Source organism: Vicugna pacos, chromosome X, assembly GCF_048564905.1.
Source record: "Vicugna pacos chromosome X, VicPac4, whole genome shotgun sequence".
NCBI classification, from domain to species: domain Eukaryota; kingdom Metazoa; phylum Chordata; class Mammalia; order Artiodactyla; family Camelidae; genus Vicugna; species Vicugna pacos.
Genome location: NC_133023.1, coordinates 12322083 through 12345026, shown reverse-complemented (window position 1 = coordinate 12345026; position 22944 = coordinate 12322083). Strand labels below are relative to the sequence as shown.

At 41.1% G+C, this 22944-nt stretch overlaps 1 protein-coding gene across 7 annotated transcripts in view; it reads right to left on the bottom strand.

Annotated features, from left to right (window-relative positions):
• Nucleotides 1–22944, bottom strand: part of REPS2 (RALBP1 associated Eps domain containing 2) — a 263541-nt gene that overhangs the window by 119289 nt on the left and 121308 nt on the right. For 3 of the 7 annotated variants that reach the window (XM_072956294.1, XM_072956288.1, XM_072956292.1), the window contains exons 3-5: nucleotides 19149–19297; nucleotides 16485–16608; nucleotides 9915–10012 (exon numbers count right to left, since the gene is read on the bottom strand). In XM_072956294.1, coding sequence (XP_072812395.1) covers nucleotides 9915–10012; nucleotides 16485–16608; nucleotides 19149–19277 — 351 coding nt within the window. In that variant the 5' untranslated portion in view covers nucleotides 19278–19297. Of the gene's footprint in view, nucleotides 1–9914; nucleotides 10013–16484; nucleotides 16612–19148; nucleotides 19298–22944 lie in introns of all 7 variants that reach the window. The other 4 variants (XM_006218097.4, XM_072956291.1, XM_072956290.1 and 1 more) reach the window with 2 other exon arrangements.

Genomic DNA, 22944 nt, shown 5'->3' with positions numbered 1-22944 from the left:
ATAGGTTTGAGGCACAAGAAAAGTGCAGGTCCTGGAGGCAGACAGATTTGGGTTCAAATCCAGGATGGTCACTTGCTCACCACGAGACATGGGTCAGCTGCTTCACTTCTGAGCCCATAGTTCCCCACCTAAAAGGCGGTGACCCGGCCCCCAGGGCTCTGCCTACCTCCCCACTCTCATCTCCCCTACCCCGGGCTCCAGCCACACCAGCCCCCTTTCCGTTCTTCCCGAGCCTCCTCTCCACACTCCACATACCAGATCAGCTCACTTACCACCCACGTCACTCCCTGCATGGCAGACGATGGCGAGGTAAAAACTACACTGTCTGAACACCTTTGCTGATAGAATTCCACGTGGGACTTAGTTGCCACTACAGATGCTCAGGAAGACTGATTAAGAACTGAGTCACACGGTGAAAGAGGCAGGGAACAAAGCACTCATGCTGCCAGCCCAGGTCACGCACGGTGTGGCGCTGGCGCTGACCCACTAGGCAGCTGCTGCCCCATTCTGCAGCTCTCATAGTGGCACAGGCAGGGCTCCCCCAGCCATCCGGACCTGCTGTGGGGTCTAGGGGAACTGTTCTGCGATCTCAGAATAGAGTCTGAATATTCAGCCCTTCCAAAGATTTGGCAGGTAGCCACATCCCTTATTATAAATCCCTATTTGCTTAAGCTAGTCAGAGTAGATTCTGTTGTCTACAAACAAGCATGCCCTTTGTCTAGACTTTTCCCGTTGCATGAGACACCCCTTTCCTCATCTTCCAGCACCGTCCTTCCTTTGCTTGGTTAACTATGGGTCCCCCTTCACAGCTCAGTCAAGCATCACTTCTTCAGGGAAACCTTCCCTCACTTTCCAGCCCCAGGTCAGATTTCTCTGTCATGTGCTACCCAAGTACTCTCCAGTTTTTAGGGCAATTGTCAGTTTTCCATTATACACGCAGAGGTGGGATCATCTGATCATATGCCTCTCCCCTGCTTGACTGCAAGTTCCCTGAGAGCAGGGATCATGTTTGTCGTCCTCAGGGTATCCCTGGCACAGTGACTGACCTGTATAAGCCACTTACTAAGTATTTCTGAATGGATGTGTAGAGGACTCCACCTTGCAAGCAAGGCTGTTGGGAGAACTGAGGACACATTCAAGTGAAGAGGCCATCATAGCAGCGGGACCAAAGAAGCACTCGCTCAGTAGTGATTCTTCTTGGGCTAGGCAATTGGGGCCATGACACTGCCTGCTCTTCTGAGATGGAGGGACCACTGATGCACCTAGCGGCTGAAATGGCGCCTCCATCAGGGAGCCTTTCACATTCACACCACAGTATCTACTGATATCCAGGGAATATGCTGGAAACCAACACCACACTCCTTTCCAGCTTTAAAAAGTACTATCTGGGACGAGGAGTTCAATCAGATGTTTTCAGCTATATGCAAGGGGCTAAATCAGAGGCACTCCCTCTACCAAATCAGTGTGGGCCAAAGCTACTACCAGGGAAATTCTGGACACAATAAGCCTTTAATGAAATGTTCACCGTTGGTGTGAGAAAGCAACAGTGACCCCACAAATAAAATGTGCTCATATACTTTCATCAGTACTCTAACCAGCCCGTTTGTAAAACCACTATCTGGATGCTAGAACTGGAACGTGGACCAGCCCAGCATTCTTACTTTCCCCTCCGCCATTCCCACCACCTGTAAGCATGGATTCTGAAAGGCCTTAAGACAACAACCCCAATCAGTCGTGATATCGCTGAATCAACGTCTTTTTCCTATAAACATTCTTGAATTTCTATCCCAGGTACCTTCTTCTTATATTATATCCTGGAATCCCCTTTCTTTCAGTGATCCAGCATCTCTTTACTATTTTCATCTGGTAACACAACATTTTTGTCTTTCATATATAAGTGCCTTCCAGCAAAAATCCAGGCGACTACCGTCGCTTAAATTGTTAAGAAGTGTGGGTACATGGTGAGCACCTGAGGAAGACAACAAGAGACAGCTAAAAAAGATTAAGGCTGAGAAAAGTAAATTGTAGTATCCACTCAAATAAAATGTTTCAAAAATAAGGGCTAGAAAATCTGAAAAAAAAATTCTAAGTAAGAAAAGGAGGCTGGATGCTATGAAACAGAGGACCTTTTTGAGGTAATAGTGACCACTGGTCTTAGGTAGACTCAGCAAAGCAGATCAACTTTTTACCTCTTAGGAGATGACAAAACTCCAGCTAGGGTATGAAGTCAAATGGGGAATGAATCTGGTAAAACAAGATGTCAAGTCAAGAACTAGTCACATGTGTTCTGGTAAAATTTATCAAGCCAGTTCTTCCTGTTAGACACAAAGCAAATACACACATACCTTCTCCCTCCCTGCCGCCCGTCCCTCCCTCCTCCTCCCCACCTCTTCCCCCTTCCCCTTCAATTTTAGTCAGAGGAAAAGAACTGAGTTGTCTGAGCAATGCTGAGAGGTCAACACACACACACACACACACACACACACACACACACAGAGTGTTGACATTTACCATTCCTAAAAGAGAAAATTTTTCCCAGCCCTAATCTCTATCCATAAACTAACTCAACTTTACTGCCATGAAGGTTAACAAAAAGACATCAGTGCCAGCAGGCCTGGGGCTCCAGAACCAAAAAGAAGTGGGGTCCCCAACCTCTGTCAAGGGCCTCAGGCCCAGGACCTCCTCTCGACCACACAAGGAATTTCCCACACACACTGCTGCCTCACTGACCCAAAGGAAAGGAGACACGGGCTTCTGGTTTCAGACTGGTAGGAATGACAAACCAATAAGGAAACATTGATAATCCAAAAGACAAAAGGGGTAAAGGATACTAAGAAGCAATTTCAGAGAAAAGGAAAAACAGATGACTCCTAAACTTAACATAGTCCATTTCACTATGAAAGAGAAATGCTAATTAAAACCAAACCAAGATATTGTTTCACCTATTAGACTGGCCAAGATCCCTAAGCACCTGAACACAATGCATTTGCATGGGTATGAGAAAAATCAGCATTTTCATACATTGTCAGTAAGTGTGTAAATCAGCAGCCTCCAACTTAAAATTCTTTATCAAAAATTAAAAATGTGTATATTCTATATCTTGCAGTAGTGAAAAAGAATATGAAAACGAATATATGAATGTTCCTATGACTGAAGGATCGTGCTGTACACCAGAAATTGACACAACATTGCAAACTGACTATACTTCAATAAAAGCTTATGTATATACCAAAAAATTAAGATGTGTAGTCATTTCACGCAATTATTCCACTTCTAGGAACTGACTTTACATTGGTATACATATATATACACACACACAAACACTGTGTGACTGCAAGTTGCAGATACTGATCAGAAGGGACTGGTTAAATGCTTTATGGCTGATGCACACAATGAAATACTATGCATGTGAAAAAACCAAAAAGATGTATTGTTAAAGAATGTTAGTAAGGCTGATTGTTAAGTAAAAAAATGCAAAGTGCATTAACAGATATATAGCATGCAACCATATATGTAAAAAGGTGGAACTATGTATTTTGCATATATTGTATATAATTACATATAAAAATACCTATATTCACTTGTATATGCATAAAATAATCCTGTAATGAAACAAAAGAAATAGGTGATATCAGGTGCCTCTGGGACGGGGACCTAGACGGCTGGGAGAAGGGGTGGGAAGGACACTTATCACTCTACACTTTTTGTATCTTTTGAATTTTTGACATTTTTAAAAAATTTTTAATTGCTCTGAAGAAACATTTGAAAGCTCGCAACCCACAATGCAAAAAGAATAACAGTGTAGTGTTTACTGTATAATCTGAAACGAGCAACCAAAACTTCAGAGTGCTTCTGCTACAGCCTTGTGACAAGGGAGACCACTGCAGGGCAGTGTCAGCTCCAGCCACTCATGAGAACAGCACATGGCTCTCCAGGGCCCCAACGGCCAAGGGTCAGACAGCGACGTGAGGAGCAGTGAAGGGGCCGATGCTGAAGGGGTCCGGGGGCATTTCACAGCCGGCACAGTCAGAGCTCTCGGAAAAGCGTCAAGGGGCAAGATTCCAAAATAAGGGGAAAATGCCTGAGGCACTACTGAAAAACAAAAACCAAACCCACAAACAGGCCAAGTGATGCCTTGAGAGAGAATTCCTAGACCCCGAAAGAGCCGCCACGGGCCAGCTTGCCTCCCAGCTCATCCCCCTCAGGCTGAGTATCAGGTAAGGGAACCAGAGGGGCTGGGGAAGGCCTGAGTATGCCCTACGTGTTTCCTGCTTCTTTATTCTCCAAACTCAGAGCACCAGCTCTCTCACGACTCCACCCTGAGCCACCTCACTCCAGCCCATCCCAATCCTTCAGCCACAATCTCTGCTCTCTGTTCTCCTTGTCCTCCCAGCATCCCAGTCCGGTCTACCCATAAAATACCTTCACACCATCAAAAGTTCTCCCAGTGCACTGTCAGCCTCCCAGAAAGACTGTTTCTTCCTGTACCCGACCAAACTCTTGGAATCAACAATTTACTTGTGCTGACTATTAAGTCTCTGTGGACTTATGCCAATATCACTCCAACAGAGCCTGGGGGGATTCATTTCTTTCATCATCCTTTACATACGTCTCTGCTGTTTAGAACCATTCCAAAAGGACCAAAGGAGCAGAGAGAATCTGTCTCTGGCCATAGGGACCTACAGGGTGGGGTGGGAGGCGTGATGAGTAATTGAGATTGAGTGAGAATGAGGAGAGAAAAGAAGACAACTAAGTTAAATAAATGTTTTTCAAGTTACTGACTTTTAGATTAATGTGGTGACTGGCTAGCAATGTCTAACAACCCCTCCCCTACCTCTTCATCAGAAAACTTTCACTGAAAGCATAACCAAACTCCAATTAGAATGGTAGGGTGGAAAAGTTCTCTAAATCCTATTTGGCATGATTTTGTCTTTGAGGTAAGAAGAGTAGTGAGTATTGAGAATTTACCCCAGAAGACTGTTAAGTTCATCCCTTCAAAAGGGGGGAAAAATCACAACACTTACGTTTAGGGTTTCAAAAGTGTGTGTGTTTGGTTTAAAATGAAAGATAATTTTTTCTAGTAGGATCTGGCTGGAAGGATACTTCATTTGCCAAACCTCTCTCCCTAGAGTCAGGTAAAGATATACTGCACGTATGAGATAGAAGAATACGTGTATTTGCTTACATATACATAAACCATTCCTGGGACAACGAATAACAGACAACACTGGCCATCTCTGGGACGGAAAACCAATAAAGATCAGACACCCATCCTGCTGGCTGAGCTTCACAGGTAAATGAGCAGACAAGCAACAAACTGCTTTTTAAGAATGAAAAAATGGAAACCTCACATGTACAAGAAATATTTTTAAAATTCTCACACTTCATGTTATCAATGGACAAAGGAAAAAACAACGAAGGTAAAAGCAAGGCTTTCGAAGAGTAAGGGGTTCCCACGCAGAGAACACTGACTGCGTGGGAAACACTCCCAGCTCCGGACAGGAGGAGAGGCGGCTGCTGTGGCTGCAGAGGTAAGAGGTACACGGGGCCAAATGCCAGGACCCCAAGTGCCACGGCCGGGAACATGGATGCTCTGCTGAGAGCAGTGGGCAGAGAGTGACAGTTTTCCATCAAAAGAGTAGGAGGATCAGATCTGTGTTTTTTTTTTTTTTCACAGCAAGGATAACGGATTTGAAGAGGATGGAAGCAAGAAAAGTTAGAGGCTGACTGAGGGAGCACAGGGGAATGGACAGTTAGGAGAGGTACTGAGAAAGTGAAATGACCAGAACTTGGTAGCTGAGTGGGCCAATGTGGTTAGAACGGAGTCAGAGACAGGGACCCGCGTGCGGGCCTGAGATGCTGGGTGCGGGGAGCCAGGGACGGAAGGGTGAAAGATGGTTTTGTGAAAAAGACATGTTTAGAGTGACAGTGGGACATTCAAGGGAAGATGTCTGGTGGATGGAGAGATATGATCATCAGCCTCCATGTAACCAAAGAGTAGCCGACTGAGAACTGGACCTGGGAATCACTCACATGTAAGGTACAGGTGAAGGTGAAGGAAGGGGTATTGGAAAAAAAGATTAGGAAGAGGTAGTCATAAAAGCAGGAGGAAAACCAGAAGATGGCATTGCAGACAACAAATGAGAGCATTTCAAGAAGGCAGTGTCAAAAGCTGCCAAGGGTCAATGAGACAAGCACTTAAACACAAGGTTCTTTCTGGCAACCATGGCAAAAACAGAGGCAGTGGAGCTTAGGGGGAGTAGGACGACCCATTCTAAATTCTACACCAAAGGACTACACAATCCGGACGGTTAGGATCACTTGTGAAAAGTAAACCACAAAATGACCTATAAACACATCATAACAGAGAAGCAGGAAAGAAGATTTATCATTTCTTTACAAACCACTGTCAACCATCCACATATAGGATGTACTCAGTATCTGAAATTTCAAGGGGAAAAACATCGAACATCTGAATGAAAAAAATCGAAATTTCTTATGAAAACGAATATATATATGTACATGCAAGAGTGAGACATTGCACTGTACATCAGAAATTGACATTGTAATTGACTGTACTTCAATTTAAAAAATCGAAATTCCTAAAATATTAACCAAAAAGACTATTCATTCCAATGTTCGAGCAGTGAATTTGCATCAGCACCTATGAAATGCTGAGCCCATGAGCTGCAACAGTGCTGACCCAGGGTCCCTAAAAGCCTTCCACACTTCCCAGAGGCCACCCTTGCCAATCAGGCAGGAAGGACTTGAATACAAGGCCACAGAGGAAGCTAGAAGAGAGTGAGGCTGCCAGCAGCACATTAGCACAGCAACGTGGGGGAATGAGTACCCCAGCCAGGCCTAGCACCATGCCCGATCCATATGGATCCCCTCCCACTGAAACCCTTCACTTCAGGCTCTTATCTAGATGACTAATTCAGGTGGGTGTTTTGCTTTCTGGGATGTGGAGTCCGGCCAAACCAAGTTGATAGGCACAAGAAGGAAACCTAAGAACTGAAGAAAGAAAAACACATCAGCCATGAAAACCACAGACTGCTGTCCGAAAAGAGGCCCCTTGCTCTCATCTTAAACAGAAGCCAATGCTCCAAACGGGGTTGGGGGGCACTCCACTGATAACAAACAAACATTAAGGGGATCAGGCTGTTGCAGATTCTTACAACGGACTGTTAAATCCATTCCAACTCATGCATGTTACAGAAAAGAGAAGGAACGTGCCCAAGGTCACACAGCGTCTGGCTGGACCTGGGCGAGAACCTGTCTGACTTTTCTGCACTATCCCATGAGTCCTTCTAAAGGCCAATCAGTGCCAAATACTTCTACCCAGCCCTGGCTCTCCCCAAGGATCTAGTCCCAGATATCCTGCCATCTCTTTGACACCTCCTCTTGGCTACTTCAAAAGTTCAAATTCCAATATCCAACACTGATCTCAGGATCCTTCCCTAATGCTTCCAACACTAGTTTTTCATTCAGGGCTTCTTGACTTGACAGATGACATCACCATCCAGCCAGTTTCTGAGACAAAGACTAAGGAATCATGCCCAGTGTTTGAACTTCAGGCCTAATACTTCCTAGCTGTGACCTTAGGCAAATTAAATAAGCTCTTTAAACCTCAGGTTTTGTCATCTGAAAAATGGGATAACAACAGAAATTATCTCCTAAGACAGCTGTGAGCACTGAAACAGAGGTGTATACAATACTAAGCCTGTAGAAAAGGGCCTGTACATGCAGCTCCCTCTACCTTATTGCTCACTCTCCCCAATCCCACTCCCTCACCTGGTTAACATGGAGGAATCCTTCTCCTCTCAACTCAAATGTTATTTCCCGCTAGAAGCGTTCCTTGATCCCCTGTCTGCCATGGCTAGGTCCTAACTTCCCCCTGCCATTCTTCATCTTCAAAGCATAGGGTAATGTACTTTGTGATGGTTTGATTGATGGCCATCTCCTCCAACAGTCTGTAAGCTCCATGAGGGCAAGGACTGGGAGCATTATATCTCGTTATCTGTATTCTCAACATAGCACCAGGCACTTGATAGGTGTTTAGTAAACCTTAGTTGCTTGAAGTGCCCAAGAAGCATGTTCACCAGCAGAAAAACGGACCTAGAGATTAGAAGTCCCAGGACACCAATCCAAGTGAGAGCCCATGGCCATCCCAGTCAGGGGGACTAAGGAGAAAGGGCCTGGTGAGCCCTGTCTAACCATGGTGAAGTTCAGGATTTACTGCTTCTTTGACCCTCATTCTAACAGTTCAGGATACACTAAAATATGATCTGTAGAAACATGCACAACCACACCTTGCAGATTTTTTGGATGAACCCCAGTCCCTCTGATACCTTTCTTAATGTAACCATCACTCCACAGTAGGTATGATTCTCATGTTTAAAGACACATATTTCTGCACCACAGGACCTCTAAACACAGCCAACTACTACATCTGGGGCTCAGCTGAAGAAACAGCTGTCTGTTCCAACTTGGGGGTTAAACTGAGCTGTAATGGACCTAGGAGAGAATGGCGTCTTGGCTCCCCAGTGTGGTACCAATAAGGTATTTTCCAGAATATTTTTTACTGCACCCAATGTTCATTTATAGAGCAACTCTAGAATCTGGCCTCCTTGTCCTGTGGGACTCTAATGGATAGCACAGTATTTGAAAGAAGAGGGTTCGACACTTGGCAGGTCTGGGTTCAAATTCTGGCTCTGCCACTTAACTAGTTACAAATGAAACCTCAGACTGTTACTTGACCTCATTTAGCCACCATTACCTCATCTATGCTAACAGATATAACAGCATCTAGATCTGACCATTGCAGGAAGCAAGCATTACATACAGATACCCAGCAATGGCTAAATTATCTACTATCTTTATGAAAATTCTCTGTACACAGAGTACTACCTTAGAAGATAAGTTCTGTGGCAGGCCTAACACAGAGCCCCATGCCCAGTGACTATTCAGTGGACACCACGGTCTTTCTTAGCCCGTTCATTCTGTTCCAGACGACCAGCCCACTTCTTTATGGGACTATCTGACATCACCCTTCTATTTGAGAACTACCTGACATAAATGATCCTTCTTCCTAGGTTGGACAACTGAAATGTTATACAAACCACCCTACTTCCTCTTGTCTTTAGAGTCAAACAGCGAACCCAGTTTTCTCATGATTTCTCTCAGGCAGACACACACATGTGTGCATGCACGTGTGCCCACCCTTTTCTGGAACTATGACTTCACTAGCATAGGACTCAGAGGTACCACACAAGATAACAACGGAAGACATGGTAAAAAATAAGAACTCTTTGTCCAGAGGAAGGGAAGCTGAAATTTTCTAAGCTGTGGGTAGCTAGGAGAAACTGAGATAACATTTGTGTTTCTATCATATTTCTCTTATATCTATTACATATAGGAAACTGTACTTGCTGCCACTTGTAAAGTAACTGTTGTCCAAACAGCATTGGACTGGGCACTGAGGGAAAATACAGGAGAACTACCTCTGCCTTCCACAGCTTGCAATGTAACTGGAGGCACAAAACAAATGAGCAACAGCTAACTACGCACTGAAGGTGTAATAATAAAGAATAAGGTAGAGATAAGATAGGCTGTTTTGGAAAAAGTAAAGTTATCCTAAATGAGGTGCCTAATGATTAAGCAGGTGAAGGTGGAAGGGCATTTTAGACACACCAAGATCAAGAACCAGCCAGGATTACTCTGGAGACACTGAGAAGGAGTAGAAACAAACACAGTAGAAAAGATTTAGGAAAACATACAAGCAACAGAGTAAGAACTGCAACATTTCAGGGGGCAGTTTTAGATCTTTCTTACAAAAAAAAAAAGAGAGAGAGCCGATCAAAAAGCCATGTCCCCAAAGTCTCCCACTGGCATTACCCCACGACACCACTTACCCGGATAAGGGAAGCCTGATGTCGAGGAGGTTTGGGTCCTGGACCACCTGACGAGGGTCCCTCAGGCTGGACAAGGGACTGTCTAGCTTCATAAGGAGCTGAAACAGCAGGAGAGAAAGTCAGCATGGTACACAAAGATTCCACCCCAAAATCATGATTTCACACTCAAACTGATAGTGTTTGCTCTTCAAGGAAGAATTAGCAAAGAAATTAAGAATTTAAACACATAGGGCCACCTAAGACAAACAAACCTCGGTGACCCTGGGTACAATTTAAAGAAACAATCTAAAGACAGTCAACCAATTCATGATAAGGCAGGAAAACAATTACATCAGGTTAAGATTAGAATAAATCATAAGAGTGACTGGTGAGACTAAAGTGGGATAGAAAATAATGAGAGTAGTTAGAAAAGTGCCACGTCATAAATGCTCATATTCTAAATCTATGGTAAGTTCTATATATACCCTCCTATTTAAAAGTCACCATCCACCCCTCCAAAGAAGTAAGAAAACAAATATGCATTTTGAACATTAAGAATCAACATTATTGTTTATTTTTGAAAAATAAATGGCAGTGTGTTCTTTCCCTTGTTGGAAAGAATGTAAGACCAAGCAGAGAAAAATACAGAAAGGAATAAATGTATTTTATATGTACTACTTTATTATTCGATAACCAAACTAAAAATAATTTTGCTACCTTTAAGAAAGCTTTTAAGCCACAAAAATGAATTAATTTTTTTCCTTCCTTTTATTTCCAGAACACTTACTAACAACCTTGCCAACATGGCAAGAAATCAGTTACACATAACCAGGTACTATTCAACTCTAACAGAAAAGAGAAATGAGCACCCAAGATGAAACCATTTCTGATCTCTGTGGGTTAACAGTTCAGGTTTTTGGAGTATATAAGTAAGTAAATGCTTTCTTTCTGTAGTTCCTTATAAATAAAATTAGGTAGAAAGAACAGAGCAGCATGTTATGGCATGACCTTTAGCATAGTTTGATCTTTTTAAAATAAAGAAGGTATAACAACGGCACATCATGAACAGCAAACCACTCATGGACTCACAGCTGCTCTCTGTATTTCCTCCAAGGAACTGGAACACAACATTATAAAACATTAAAACACATTAAAACATCAAAATCATTGCCTGGCAAACCATGAAATGGATTTTCCAACCCTGCTAATGGATTAGAAATACAAAAACTGTAAAAAGAAACGTACACAGAGAACACATAGTCCAAATCTTAAAAGTAAGTTTCAGCTGGTAGGCAGGAGCTGTCCTCGAAGATGGATTTTTAAGATCATTCCATTTTGATGGAACATCAAACTAAACTCCTCCTGCTGGAAAGTTTGGACCACAGGAAACTGTACATGGCTGGGACACTAGAGGACACCAGCTTTCCCTAGGAAGCTGATCCCACACGCCTCTGGCTCCCCTCAGAGGGAAGGAGCTTCTACTGCTCAGGAGGGACATGTGTCGGGGGAGCCCACCTGGCCCATGGCCCCAGTCTCTCACCTACAAGGGCCTTCCTCCCCTAGGAGGAGACAGACACACCTCAGCAGTAAGGCATGAACTCAGCTGCCTGGTGGGGCATTTCGGGAGAGGCTTGATCTTGATGCCAGATTTATCTCTTCCTACTCCCATGAGACGCCTGGGGTGGCCACACTTGCCTGAGATTAGAAAGGTGAGTGTCTAAAGCCATCTGGTCACAAATCTTAGACATGTGTTCCAGTCAGTTCTATCGGTACCAGAGCTGGTATTTGAGCCACCATCAGTCTGCCTCCTGTCTCATTCCTTAATTGGAACTGAACTCAGGAGGTAAAAAGGTAAGTGTTAACTCATTGCCTCTACTCTCTTACCTCCCAAATAAAACCCAAAACACACAACTCAGTACAAAATAAATAATTTTTAGCTCCCCTTACAAGAGGTCGTATAAGGAATGGAAGTACCACCTATGAAATGAACTCTTTCACTCTGAGATTCACTGTCAAACTAGAACTGAGACCACAAACCTCAATGCAATGAATGATATCCAGAAGGTGACTTTCAAGAATACTTAAGAGCTTCAAAAGTAAAACAGGCACCAGATTCTAGAAACACAAAAGAAAATATGAGGGAACATTTGAGCAGCTACAATGTGCCAGGAGCTGTGTGAGGAGCAGAGGTCTGTACACATTCCTCATCTCATCCACAGAGCAAGCCTTGGAGGCAGAGATTATCCCATTTCACAGACATGGGAAACTGAGGCTCAGAAAGGTGAAATGCCCATAGTCACACAGGACACAAATGAGAAATGTAGGCCACCAAGTCTATCTTTAGGCCCAAGAGACTGAAATCATAGCCCATACTCTTAAGTTAGTAGATACCTAGAACTGATACATCAGAATAAGATGTATAAGAAAAAGGAGAACAGACACATCGATTTTAAGATAAGACATTAGATATCAGAATAAACAGGTAAAAAGAGTTGAAAGCAGTTGCCTCTAGAGACTAGAAACCGGCTGAGAGGGAAGGAGAAGAGTTGTTTTTACTATAAGCATTTAAGTATTATTTAAATACATACATGTACTACTGTGATTTAAACATTATTTTTTAAATACAGATAGGAGTATCTGCCTCTGAGGATTGTAGTAGAAGAAAACAATGCACGTAAGTCTCACCCAACAAGCAACAGCTATATAGCTAAGCCAGCAAATGAAACTAGCAGAAGCCCAAGAGAGAAGCTGAAGAGGGGCTCTGAATCACAGACTGGTCTGAAGATGCTCGATCTGATTTAAAAGCTACACACACACCCCATTAGTCAGGAATCACCGCAGGATCTTGGACAGGGAAATGACCCCAGAAGAATATATTCCTAGAAAATTATCCTAGCACCAAAACTCCTTTCTGAAAATGTACAACTTAAGAATAACTTGAGAATGCTTAGTACCAAAGCCACTAAGGTTTAATAGGCTTTAGATACGCTACTGTGTAGATCAAAGGAACGATGAAATACAGAAACAGGAAAGAGAATCTTGGGTTTGTCAGATGGGTTGGTGACATTGTGAAGACACCAGAGGAGAGTTAAGAAACATGAAAAAAACATGGAATCCTTAAGAGAAACTGAGTTCTGAATATGTAGGGAGAAAGAAAATGAAAATACATGAGTTTCTCTTACTTCCTGACCTAGAGATAGATGACAGAAAAGGAAGCAGACAAGTGAAAAAAAATCCTTTGGAAGGAAATCCATGGATGTTACAGAAACAGGAATGACCAAGCTCTGAAGTGAACAGTATCAATTAGAAGCAAAAATCACAAGATGGACTCAAAGTGTATAAAACTCTCCCTCCCTTTGACTTAGACAGATGGAGAAGTCTAAATGGAAATACCTATAAACATTTTATTTCTGAATGACCTTGTTCCCAGCTACAGAGACCTAAGAGGCTTCTAATTGATGGACAGAATCAGAAAACTCAACTCCTAGAAGACTGTTTACTCAGACTCCTCTCTATGGGTATACTGTGCAAAGGAGAACCCTCTGGAAGAGTAGCTCACCAAGTTTAAGGATCATGATGTAGGAGAAAAATCTGGAAGAGGTAACAAAAACTTAGAAACCAATGTTTCAAGGATAAAAGAGTGGCCACAAGGAGCTATCACTTCACATCTAATAGAATAGATAAAATTATAAACACTGAAGAAAGAAACCAACATACCAACTGCAGGCAAGGAGCACTAAATTCTCATGCACTGCCAATGGGAATATACAGCCACTTGGTAAAACTGTGGCAGTTTCTCATACACCTACCCTAAGGTGCAGCAATTCCACTCCTGGGTGTCAGGAAAACAACAACATATGTCACAAAAACGACTCACACACCAATGTTCATAGCATCCTTATTCATAATAGCCAAAGACTGGAAATAACCTAAATGTCCATCAACAGGACAACAGGTCATCAAACCATGATACATTCATACAATGGAACACTCCTGAGTAATAAAAAGGAACAAACTGCTTAGACACACAACAACATGGAGAATCTCAACCACTATGTTGAGGGAAAGACACATAAGGGTACAGTCGTTCAATATGATTCCATTTATCTGAAGTTCTAGAAGAGGCAAAACTAATCTAGATAAAAATCATAACAGTGCTTGCATTGGAGGGACAGGGAGTGACTGGAAAGGGGCATCTCAGAGGTGAGAGAAATATTGTATTCCTTTTGTAATGAGTATTTTAATTTTTTATTGACATATTTATCTATAATATTATATTAGTTTCAGCACAGTGATTAAACACTTATATAGATTATACCCCATTTAAAGTTATTATAAAATAATGGCTATATTCCCTGTGCCACACGGTATATCCCTATAGCTTATTTATTTCATACATTGTAGTCTGTACCTCTTAATCCCTGACCACTATCTTGCCCCTCCCCACTGGTAACCACTAGTTTGTTCTCTAATCTGTGAGTCAGTTTCTGTTTTGTTACATTCATTCGTCTGTTTTATTTTTTAGATTCTACATACAAGCGATAACACAGCATTTGTCTTTCTCTTTCTGACTTACTTTACTAAGCATAATGCCCTCCAAGTCCATCCATGTTGAAAATAACAGAATTTCATAATATTTCATTGCGTATGTATGTATGTGTATGTGTATACACACACACACACACACACACACACACAAATATACACACACATCTTATTTATTCAGTCATCTGTTGCTGGACACTTAGGTTGCTTCCATACCTTGGCAACTGTAAATAATGCTGCTATGAACACTGGGCTGCATATATTTTTTTCAAATTAGGGTTTTCATTTTCTTCGGATATATACCCAGGAGTAGAATTGCTAGACCATATGGTAGGAGAATATTTTATTCTTGATCAAAGTAGTGGATGCATGGGTATATTCATCTGTTAAAACTCAAACTGAAGATTTTAAATGTGTGCATTTTATCATACATAAATTTTACCTCATTTTAAAATACAAGGCTAAGAAAGAATGAGAGCACAGACAACACTGCCAAAGACTGCTGAAAGTCAAGAAAGATGGAGAGAAGCAGGTTGTTTCCTTACCACTGGGGGGAATGAAAGCCCAATTTGAATGGAATGAGGAGAAAATGGAGCATGAAGTGGAGAGAGTTGGTACAGACAGGTTTTTTAAGGAATATTAAAAAATACATGGTAGAACCTGGTGATAGGCTGACTCGGTACAATAAAAAAATGACTCACTTGTGAATTAAAAACCAAAAAAAGGCACCATGTTAGGCATACGACTCCAACTTTCAAGCCCAAATGAAATTAGGGGGAAAAAATCCATTTCTAAAAATAGGGAAATCCAGCAGGAGAGACTATAAAAGGAAAATGAAGAATTCTCAACCCTGTTTCATTTCAGACACCAGTGGGACACTCAAATTTCAGGGGAGTGATTTTTTGTTACTACCTCTAACAGCATTATTTTGGATTTGCATCAGACTTAGTTTCCAATCACACTTCAGACTGAAAATCAGTATCAACACAGATACTCCTCGCTTATCCTCACAACACCCCTATAGGGTACTATTATTCCATTTAAAAAAGAAGAGAGGAAATCATGGTTCAGAGCAGTCAGCGGATCACCCAGGGTCACACAGCTAGTCACATAAAGCCTCACTCCCCTGATTACAATCAAAAGATTTTTCCATTATGCCACATCTGCTTCTCTCTGCAAGATTACAGCCTCTCTTTAGTCCAGCTTAGCACACATTTTTATATCTGTGTCCCTCCGAAAGTCACCACTATTTTCAACGCAGCAAAAACCTGCAGTTACCGGATTGTTTTCAGTTACAGCTCCCAAAATAAAAAAGGGGGTTATGGATATCCAATTTTAGAATACCTTTCATTGGTCATATTTTAAACTAGGAGCCCGAGCCCCAGGAGGACAAAGACACTGCGGTGAATTTATGGAGCTCTGAGCACTGCAGCCAAGGAAGCCAACTCTGCAAGTCATCCTCAGAACCAACTAACGTATCTTACCACTAACACGGCCAGCACAGCATAACTGTGAGGGAACAGGCAACCCCACAACTGGGCACAGCACAAACCTCAGCACAATGCCTCCCCTGGCAGTTCCCTTATTCTTATTCCCAAACACAAAGGCTAAATATTTTCATTTATGTGATCAGTTTTTAAAGGTTGAATCAATTCTTCTGCAGCTATATTTTCAAGTACTTTCATAAAAGCAGTTATTATATAAATATGTTTGGTATGTTTGCAGAAAGGAATAACAACTCCAAAACAACACGAATCCTTCATATGCTATGTTCCTGTGTAGACAAATCTGTACATGAAGGATTAAATCATCTAAATAGTTATCTACAGGTTTAAAGATGAGCTAGTTTGTAGGACAGCAAACAAAGCATTACTAACATAGGCTTCATTTTGTATTTTTTTAACCTTGCTTCAGAGTGTAAAATCAAATTGAGCCAGCTTTCCAAGGACAGAGGTAATTAAGTCAGGAGACTCAGCAGCTGGTGGTGATGCTGCCTGACAGACTAAGGAGTCTCTAAGACACTGCCTGGGACAGCTGGCCCCTTACCTGGATGCATCTGTTCCGTGCTGCTCCGCAGTTTGCTGTAGCCATGGCTCAAGGGCACCCTCTGGTAATGAGGCGGGGAAGAAGGAGGGGACGCGAGGGGTGACATCGCGGGAGACTGCGTTTCCTGCTTCAAAGAATCAGGGCAGAGTTCAGAGGCAATCACTCGAGGAGCATGGTGAGCTGAGCTGCAGTTATGAAGTATAATGCAACTCTACTGCTGATAAGCCGGTTGGTTTAACAAATGGAGGCGATGTTTTCTCAAAAACGCAGCTTGGCTAAAAAGCAGTGTCAGGATTCAGAAGTCTCCCAGAGAATAGTTTCACCAGAGCTCAGTTACCTAAATTACTAAAACAAGTCTGAAACACTTTCAGATACTCCAATATTTTCCTTTGGAAAATGAAAGACTCATTACATGAAATAACATTCATATTCTCCCATTTTGATCTCTTTGTCAATAGATTCAATTTGTATTCACTAATAAAGGCTCCTATTTCCTGGATTTACACTTACCAAGTCTTCCAACAAATGTGATTATTTTTAAAATATTCTATGCTTAATGCTAAATACTCTTGGAGCTTACTAGCCAAAGTAAAATGCAAAACAATTCATTATGGGTAAACCACTCCAACTAGCCCGCTCCTGAACACTGGGATGGAGACTTAATAAACTACAATTCAAATCCCAACTCGAAGTGTGAACTTCACATAGGACCCCAGGCAAGATAAGCAACCTTACTCTGCTATTGGGTTTCCTCTTTTTTTTTTCCCAATGCTACCAATAGTGATAACTTTGGAATACCCAAGTAACAAGGAAACAACAGAGACTATCTGGGTCTTAGTTTCCCCTCCAAAAAAAAAATTGCAATCTGAAACACTAATCAAGTACTCTTTTTCAAGAAAAAGAAAAGAGTACTTGCTTTGAAGTGTGAGCTCACACCCACAGACTGGGTGGGCCTCGCATAAACCCAGACTGAAGTGAAAGGATGTGTCCTCAATCACGCAGCCAGGGGGTGAGCCTAGAAAGTTCCCAGGGCATTAACCATCCTGGAATAGTGAATCCTCATTCCTTTCCAAATCCTGGTGGGAAAACATGCCAAAGAGTATTGACTGGAGACTCCTATACAGACATATTCATTTTATTGCACTTGGCAGATGTTACTTTTAAAACAAAAAACAAATTGAAGGTTTATGGCAACCCTGCATCAAGCAAGTCTATCGGTACCATTTTTCCTACAGCATTTGCTCACTTTGTGTCTTTGTCACATTTTGGTAATTCTCACAATATTTCAAACTTTTTCATTATTATTATATTTTAGGGTGATTTGTAATCAGCGATCTTTGATGTTACTGCTAATTGCTGAAGGCCCAGATAATAGCATTTTTTAGCAATACAGTATTTTTTTAATTAAGGTATATATATATTGGTTATTTTAGCCAAACTGCTAGCACACACTTAGGACACTATAGTATGATATAAACGTTAACTTTTGCATGTGCTAGGAAACCAAAAAGGTCATGTGACTTGCTTTGCTGTGGTGGTCTGGAACCAAACCCACTCTATCACCAAGGTATGCTGCCTGTCCTCCTATTATATATATATATATATATCCCTGAAGAACTAGTTTAAAACATATCTGAATTATGAAAGCAACAGTACATGGAGTTACGTCACAGGACATGCTACACCTCATTTAAGTATGAAACTTCTGCAGCAATACCTCAAGTTTCCAGCATTATCAGGATGAGTCATATAAATCAGTTTTCTGACTTAATCCTTTACAGTCACTGTACTGAAAAAAATCTTGATTTGTCTTCCTAAAACATAACAAATTTCCTTTCCTTGTAGATGATACATATTGAATATACTTTGACTTTTCTGCACGATCTAGTATCTTCATTAGAAATATGAGCTGTCCCTTGATGCCCTCAGGGTTTACTCATGTGTAAGACTATTTACCTCTTCATGATAGGCTCACTCTTCTGGAATTTTACATTTTTGTCTCTACCAAATCACCACCTGACTACTGCAATTAGTGGTCTAATTTTAAAAGCCCACCCTCCCTATTCTTTTTCCTAACCTGCTACTCAGGTGATGGCACAAGACCACATTCCAAACATGCTCCCCAAGAAAGGATTCCCTGGTGAAAGAAGTCTAGTAAATGCAGATCTTCAGGAGGTCTCTTTACTGCAGGACTTCTCAGGGCCTTTAATGTGCTAATGTACACTGTGAATCTCTAAGAATGAGTATTTAGCCTTTCCCCCAAGAAGAGGATATGAAGCAGCATTCTCCAAATACATTTCACCAGAGAAATCTTTTCTCTAGATTTTCTGGAGGCAAGGACCTATTAGAAACTCCTAGAGGTTACATTTCAAAGAACCCATCTGGAAATGCTGATTAGAGAAATCAAGTGAGTGTGTTAAATCAGTAGCCTTACTGTAGACACAATTCTACATTAAGACAGGCTCTAAATGATCCATGGGTGGCTCACGGTAATTTCTATGCATCAGCTTCTTCTTGCTGCAAGGAAACTTTACTGGCTCATTTCCAAGTCTGTAACTATCCCAGATGGTGAGATTCACTGGAAGCTTGCCAGCAGATATGAGACACCGCCACATGAGGTTTCAGGGTCAGAATCAAACGGACATGCCTGATCAGACGGATTACCTGTTTCTCCTCATCGTCCATTCTTTTGAAGGTACTTTTTTCTGTGATTAAATATGGAATCTGAACCTTAGTTCCATGCAGCTCAGCTGGGTTCCCAAATCGTATCTCAGCATCAGTCTTCAACATCATAAAGCGAGGCAGCGGCAACTCTTTAGGACCAGAATTAGAGAAGCTCAAGTGAGACTTATTTTAAAACTGCCAAAAGAGGAACTCCATGGCCAAAAGATGAATCACTTTTGAGGAAAAATTCCAGAGCACTAAATATAGATTAAATTTTATGTCAACACAATGAGGACTCCTATAATGTCATGATAGAAAAATGCTACAGTTTAACAAGGTATTTCGGCTCAACATTTTTAAATACCGTCGAATCACTGCAGAATAAATTCAGGTTTTAGACTGACCTCCCACTTCAGCCTTTAGTCCAGCAGCAAGAAAATGGATGTGGCATTTTATAAATCAATATTAAGCGATAAATGATAGCAGACAAAACTTATTTAGTGCTTATTATATGCCAGACACTGTATTAAGATCTGCAAATATTAACTCATTTAATCCTCACAACAACTCGATACGGTAAGATTATCATTAGCCCTCTTTTATGGATATGGAAACAGATAAGAAGGAGCTAAGTGACATCCACAAGATGACACAGCTCATCTGTGGCAGAGCTGGCCCTTAAGCAGCTCCAAAGCCTCTGCGCTGCCCTACAGAAAGGTCTGTTCCTCATCCCTGGGGCAAACTTACTGCATAGAACAGCTTCTCACTCTATGTTACTGCTTAAGGAATTTTCACACTCAATCTCCAGCTGTCTTTTTATAATAGAATAAGGAAAATGGTATCAAGTTAGAGCAATCTGTCCAAGGTTCAGTCACATTCTACTGTCAAAACCATTAGCCACACTCACAATGCCACAAAGAGCTGAAACACAACAGTCTGGTATATTAACTTATCCTTCAAATTTCTGACAAAACTATTCTGAAAACAGAAATACTTTGGCAAACTCCTAGTTCTCAGCACAGCAAATCACACAGAGTCACACAGCACAAAGAACTCCAAAAATGGGTATAATATGGATTACGCATAATGATTTGCATCTGTATCCACTGTTGAGGATAATACTCATCAGTGTGTCTCTGCCGTCCCTCAGCTCTCTATTCCAAAAACACAGCTGCACTTCCAATGATTGATGCTGTGCTAAAGCCAGAAAACATCTTAGCAACAGCAAGGATCCTAGCTCCCCAGGCAAAGAAGGCCCCTGCTTCCCTAATACCCACGTCATGTTTATTTTTAGTTGCTATGTCCACATTTGATTCAAAGAAGTAGGCAATATGACAAATCCCTGCATGATCAATCAGTCAAGGGCCCAAGAGACATAAATAGAATAACCAATCTGGAAAATTAAACCAAGACTTTCCTCTAAAGAGACGATGGCCGCCATTTTTAACGTTTTAGTATTTCCTAATTTCGGCAGCTCTCCAGCACTCAAGGCAGGAACGGACTTCAAAAGAAAAAAGGCAACAGAAAAGAAAATTTAAATTCTTAGCAAACCAAATATAAGCTAATCCTATGGTTCTCATCTCAGAAAGGTATTTGTTTCAGTTCAGTCTGCAGAAAAGACCTAAAAAGGTGGAACAAGATCAGATAGAATGATCTACACCCTGATCTGCCCACAAGAGGATGACACGACTTCCAAACACCAGTGGAGGGAGAAAAGAAGTAAATGCTCAGCATTTGTAAGCTTCCTGGCCAGTGTTTTCCTGGTGTTCCACAGATAACTCCGGGAACAATGGACCACAAACACAGCTGATGAACATCAGCTATGACACCAGGGCTCCCAGATATCCTTTAGGACAGCGTCACTTCACACATTCTCCTTCCTTGGCTACGGAATTTCTCCAGACTGTTCACCCGGGAAAGACAAAACACAGCTGCATTTCCCTCGTACTTTCTTTGCTTATGTGGTTTTAAACAATTCTCTCTCTGATATTCCTATTATTGAAAACTTCAAATGAAGGTGCTATTTTCCTTAAGCTGCTACAAGCTTTTAAAAAGTGAAAAGTAAAACTCAAGTTTGTAAATTTTCAGTCTAAATGTTTTTTCCTAGTCCTGTGTACACCAAATTTAATAGTGAAACTGTATTATAAAATTAATCAATATACATGCTGGAGAGGGTGTGGGGAAAGAGGAACCCTTCTATACTGCTGGTAGGAATGTAAACTGGTGCAGCCACTATGGAGGACAGTATGGAAATTCCTTAAAAAACTAAAAATAAACTTATACAATCCAGCAGTTCCAATCCTAGGCATATATCCAGAGAAAATTCTAATTCGAAAAGATAACTTGCACCCCAATGCTCATGGTGGCACTATTTACAATAGCCAAGACATGGAAGCAACCTAAATGTCCATCAACAAGTAGAATAAAGGTGTGGTGTGTGTGTATATATGTGTATACACACACACACACATATATACACAATGAAATATTACTCAGCCATAAAAAAGAATGAAATAATGCCATTTGCAGCAACATGGATGGACCTAGAGATTATCATACTAAGTGAAGTAAGTTAAACAAAGATAAATATCATGATATCATTTATATGTGGAATCTAAAAAAAATGATACAAATGAACTTACTTACAAAACAGAAACAGACTCACAGACATAGAAAACAAACTTATGGCTACCAAAGGGGAAAGAGGGGAGGGATAAATTAGGAGTTTAGGATTAGTAGATACAAACTAATATATAGAAAACTGACAAACAAAAAGGCCCTACTGTATAGCACAGGGAACTATACTCAATAGCTTGTAATAACCTATAATGGAAAATAATATGAAAAAATATATATATATACACATATGTAGAACTGAATCACTATGCTGTACACCAGAAACTAACACAACATTGTAAATCAATCATACTTCAACTTAAAAAAGAAAAGAAAATTAATCAATAAAGTAAGTACCTGCTATCTAGCCAGTGATTTATGTCAAGTAATCACAGGAGATCTATTTGTAATAGTTAGTTAGAATCTTTTCTCCCAAACTGAATTAAATTAACACACAGGAAACAAATTAAATATTTATAGGGGCCAAGGACGGCATAAGCACAGCCACCCAAGACAATCATTTCATAACGGTATTAGATTATATTCTTTGAACTCAGAAATGCTTTGTATATTAAATTGAAATGACTATTTTTTCCCTTTGATGAAGAAAACTATGCTCTCCTTTTTTAAATATGTGACCCTCTAAAAAGTAAGGGGAGAATCCTTTGTTTTGCCATGTTTGATGGAGTCATGAATGTAAGAAATACTTGAATTACCTCAAACCATTAGAAAAAAACATAAGCAGCATAAATGCAGTAACAACTGGCAAATTACAACAGGGCAAGGTGGGATTAGGCAAAGAGCCTATTTCCCATCTCAAACGGCAGCTGTTATTCACTGTCCTCCAATGCTGTCCACTAGAACTATAACATCAGCCACACATTACATTACCAAAAAAAATTTTTAAGTAAAGAAGCCAGTGACAAAAAGATAAATACTGTATGATTTCACTTACATTAGGGATCAAGAGTAAAACTCAGAGAAAGTAGAATGGTGGGTAACAGGGGCTGGGGGGAGGGGGAATGAGGAGCTGCTGAATGGAGGCGGAGTTTCCATTTTGCAAGGTGGGGAGACTGGTTGCACAACAATGTGGATATACTTAACACTACTGAACTGTACTTAAAAATGCTTAAGATAGGACAGAAATAGACTCATAGACAGAGAATACAGACTTGTGGTT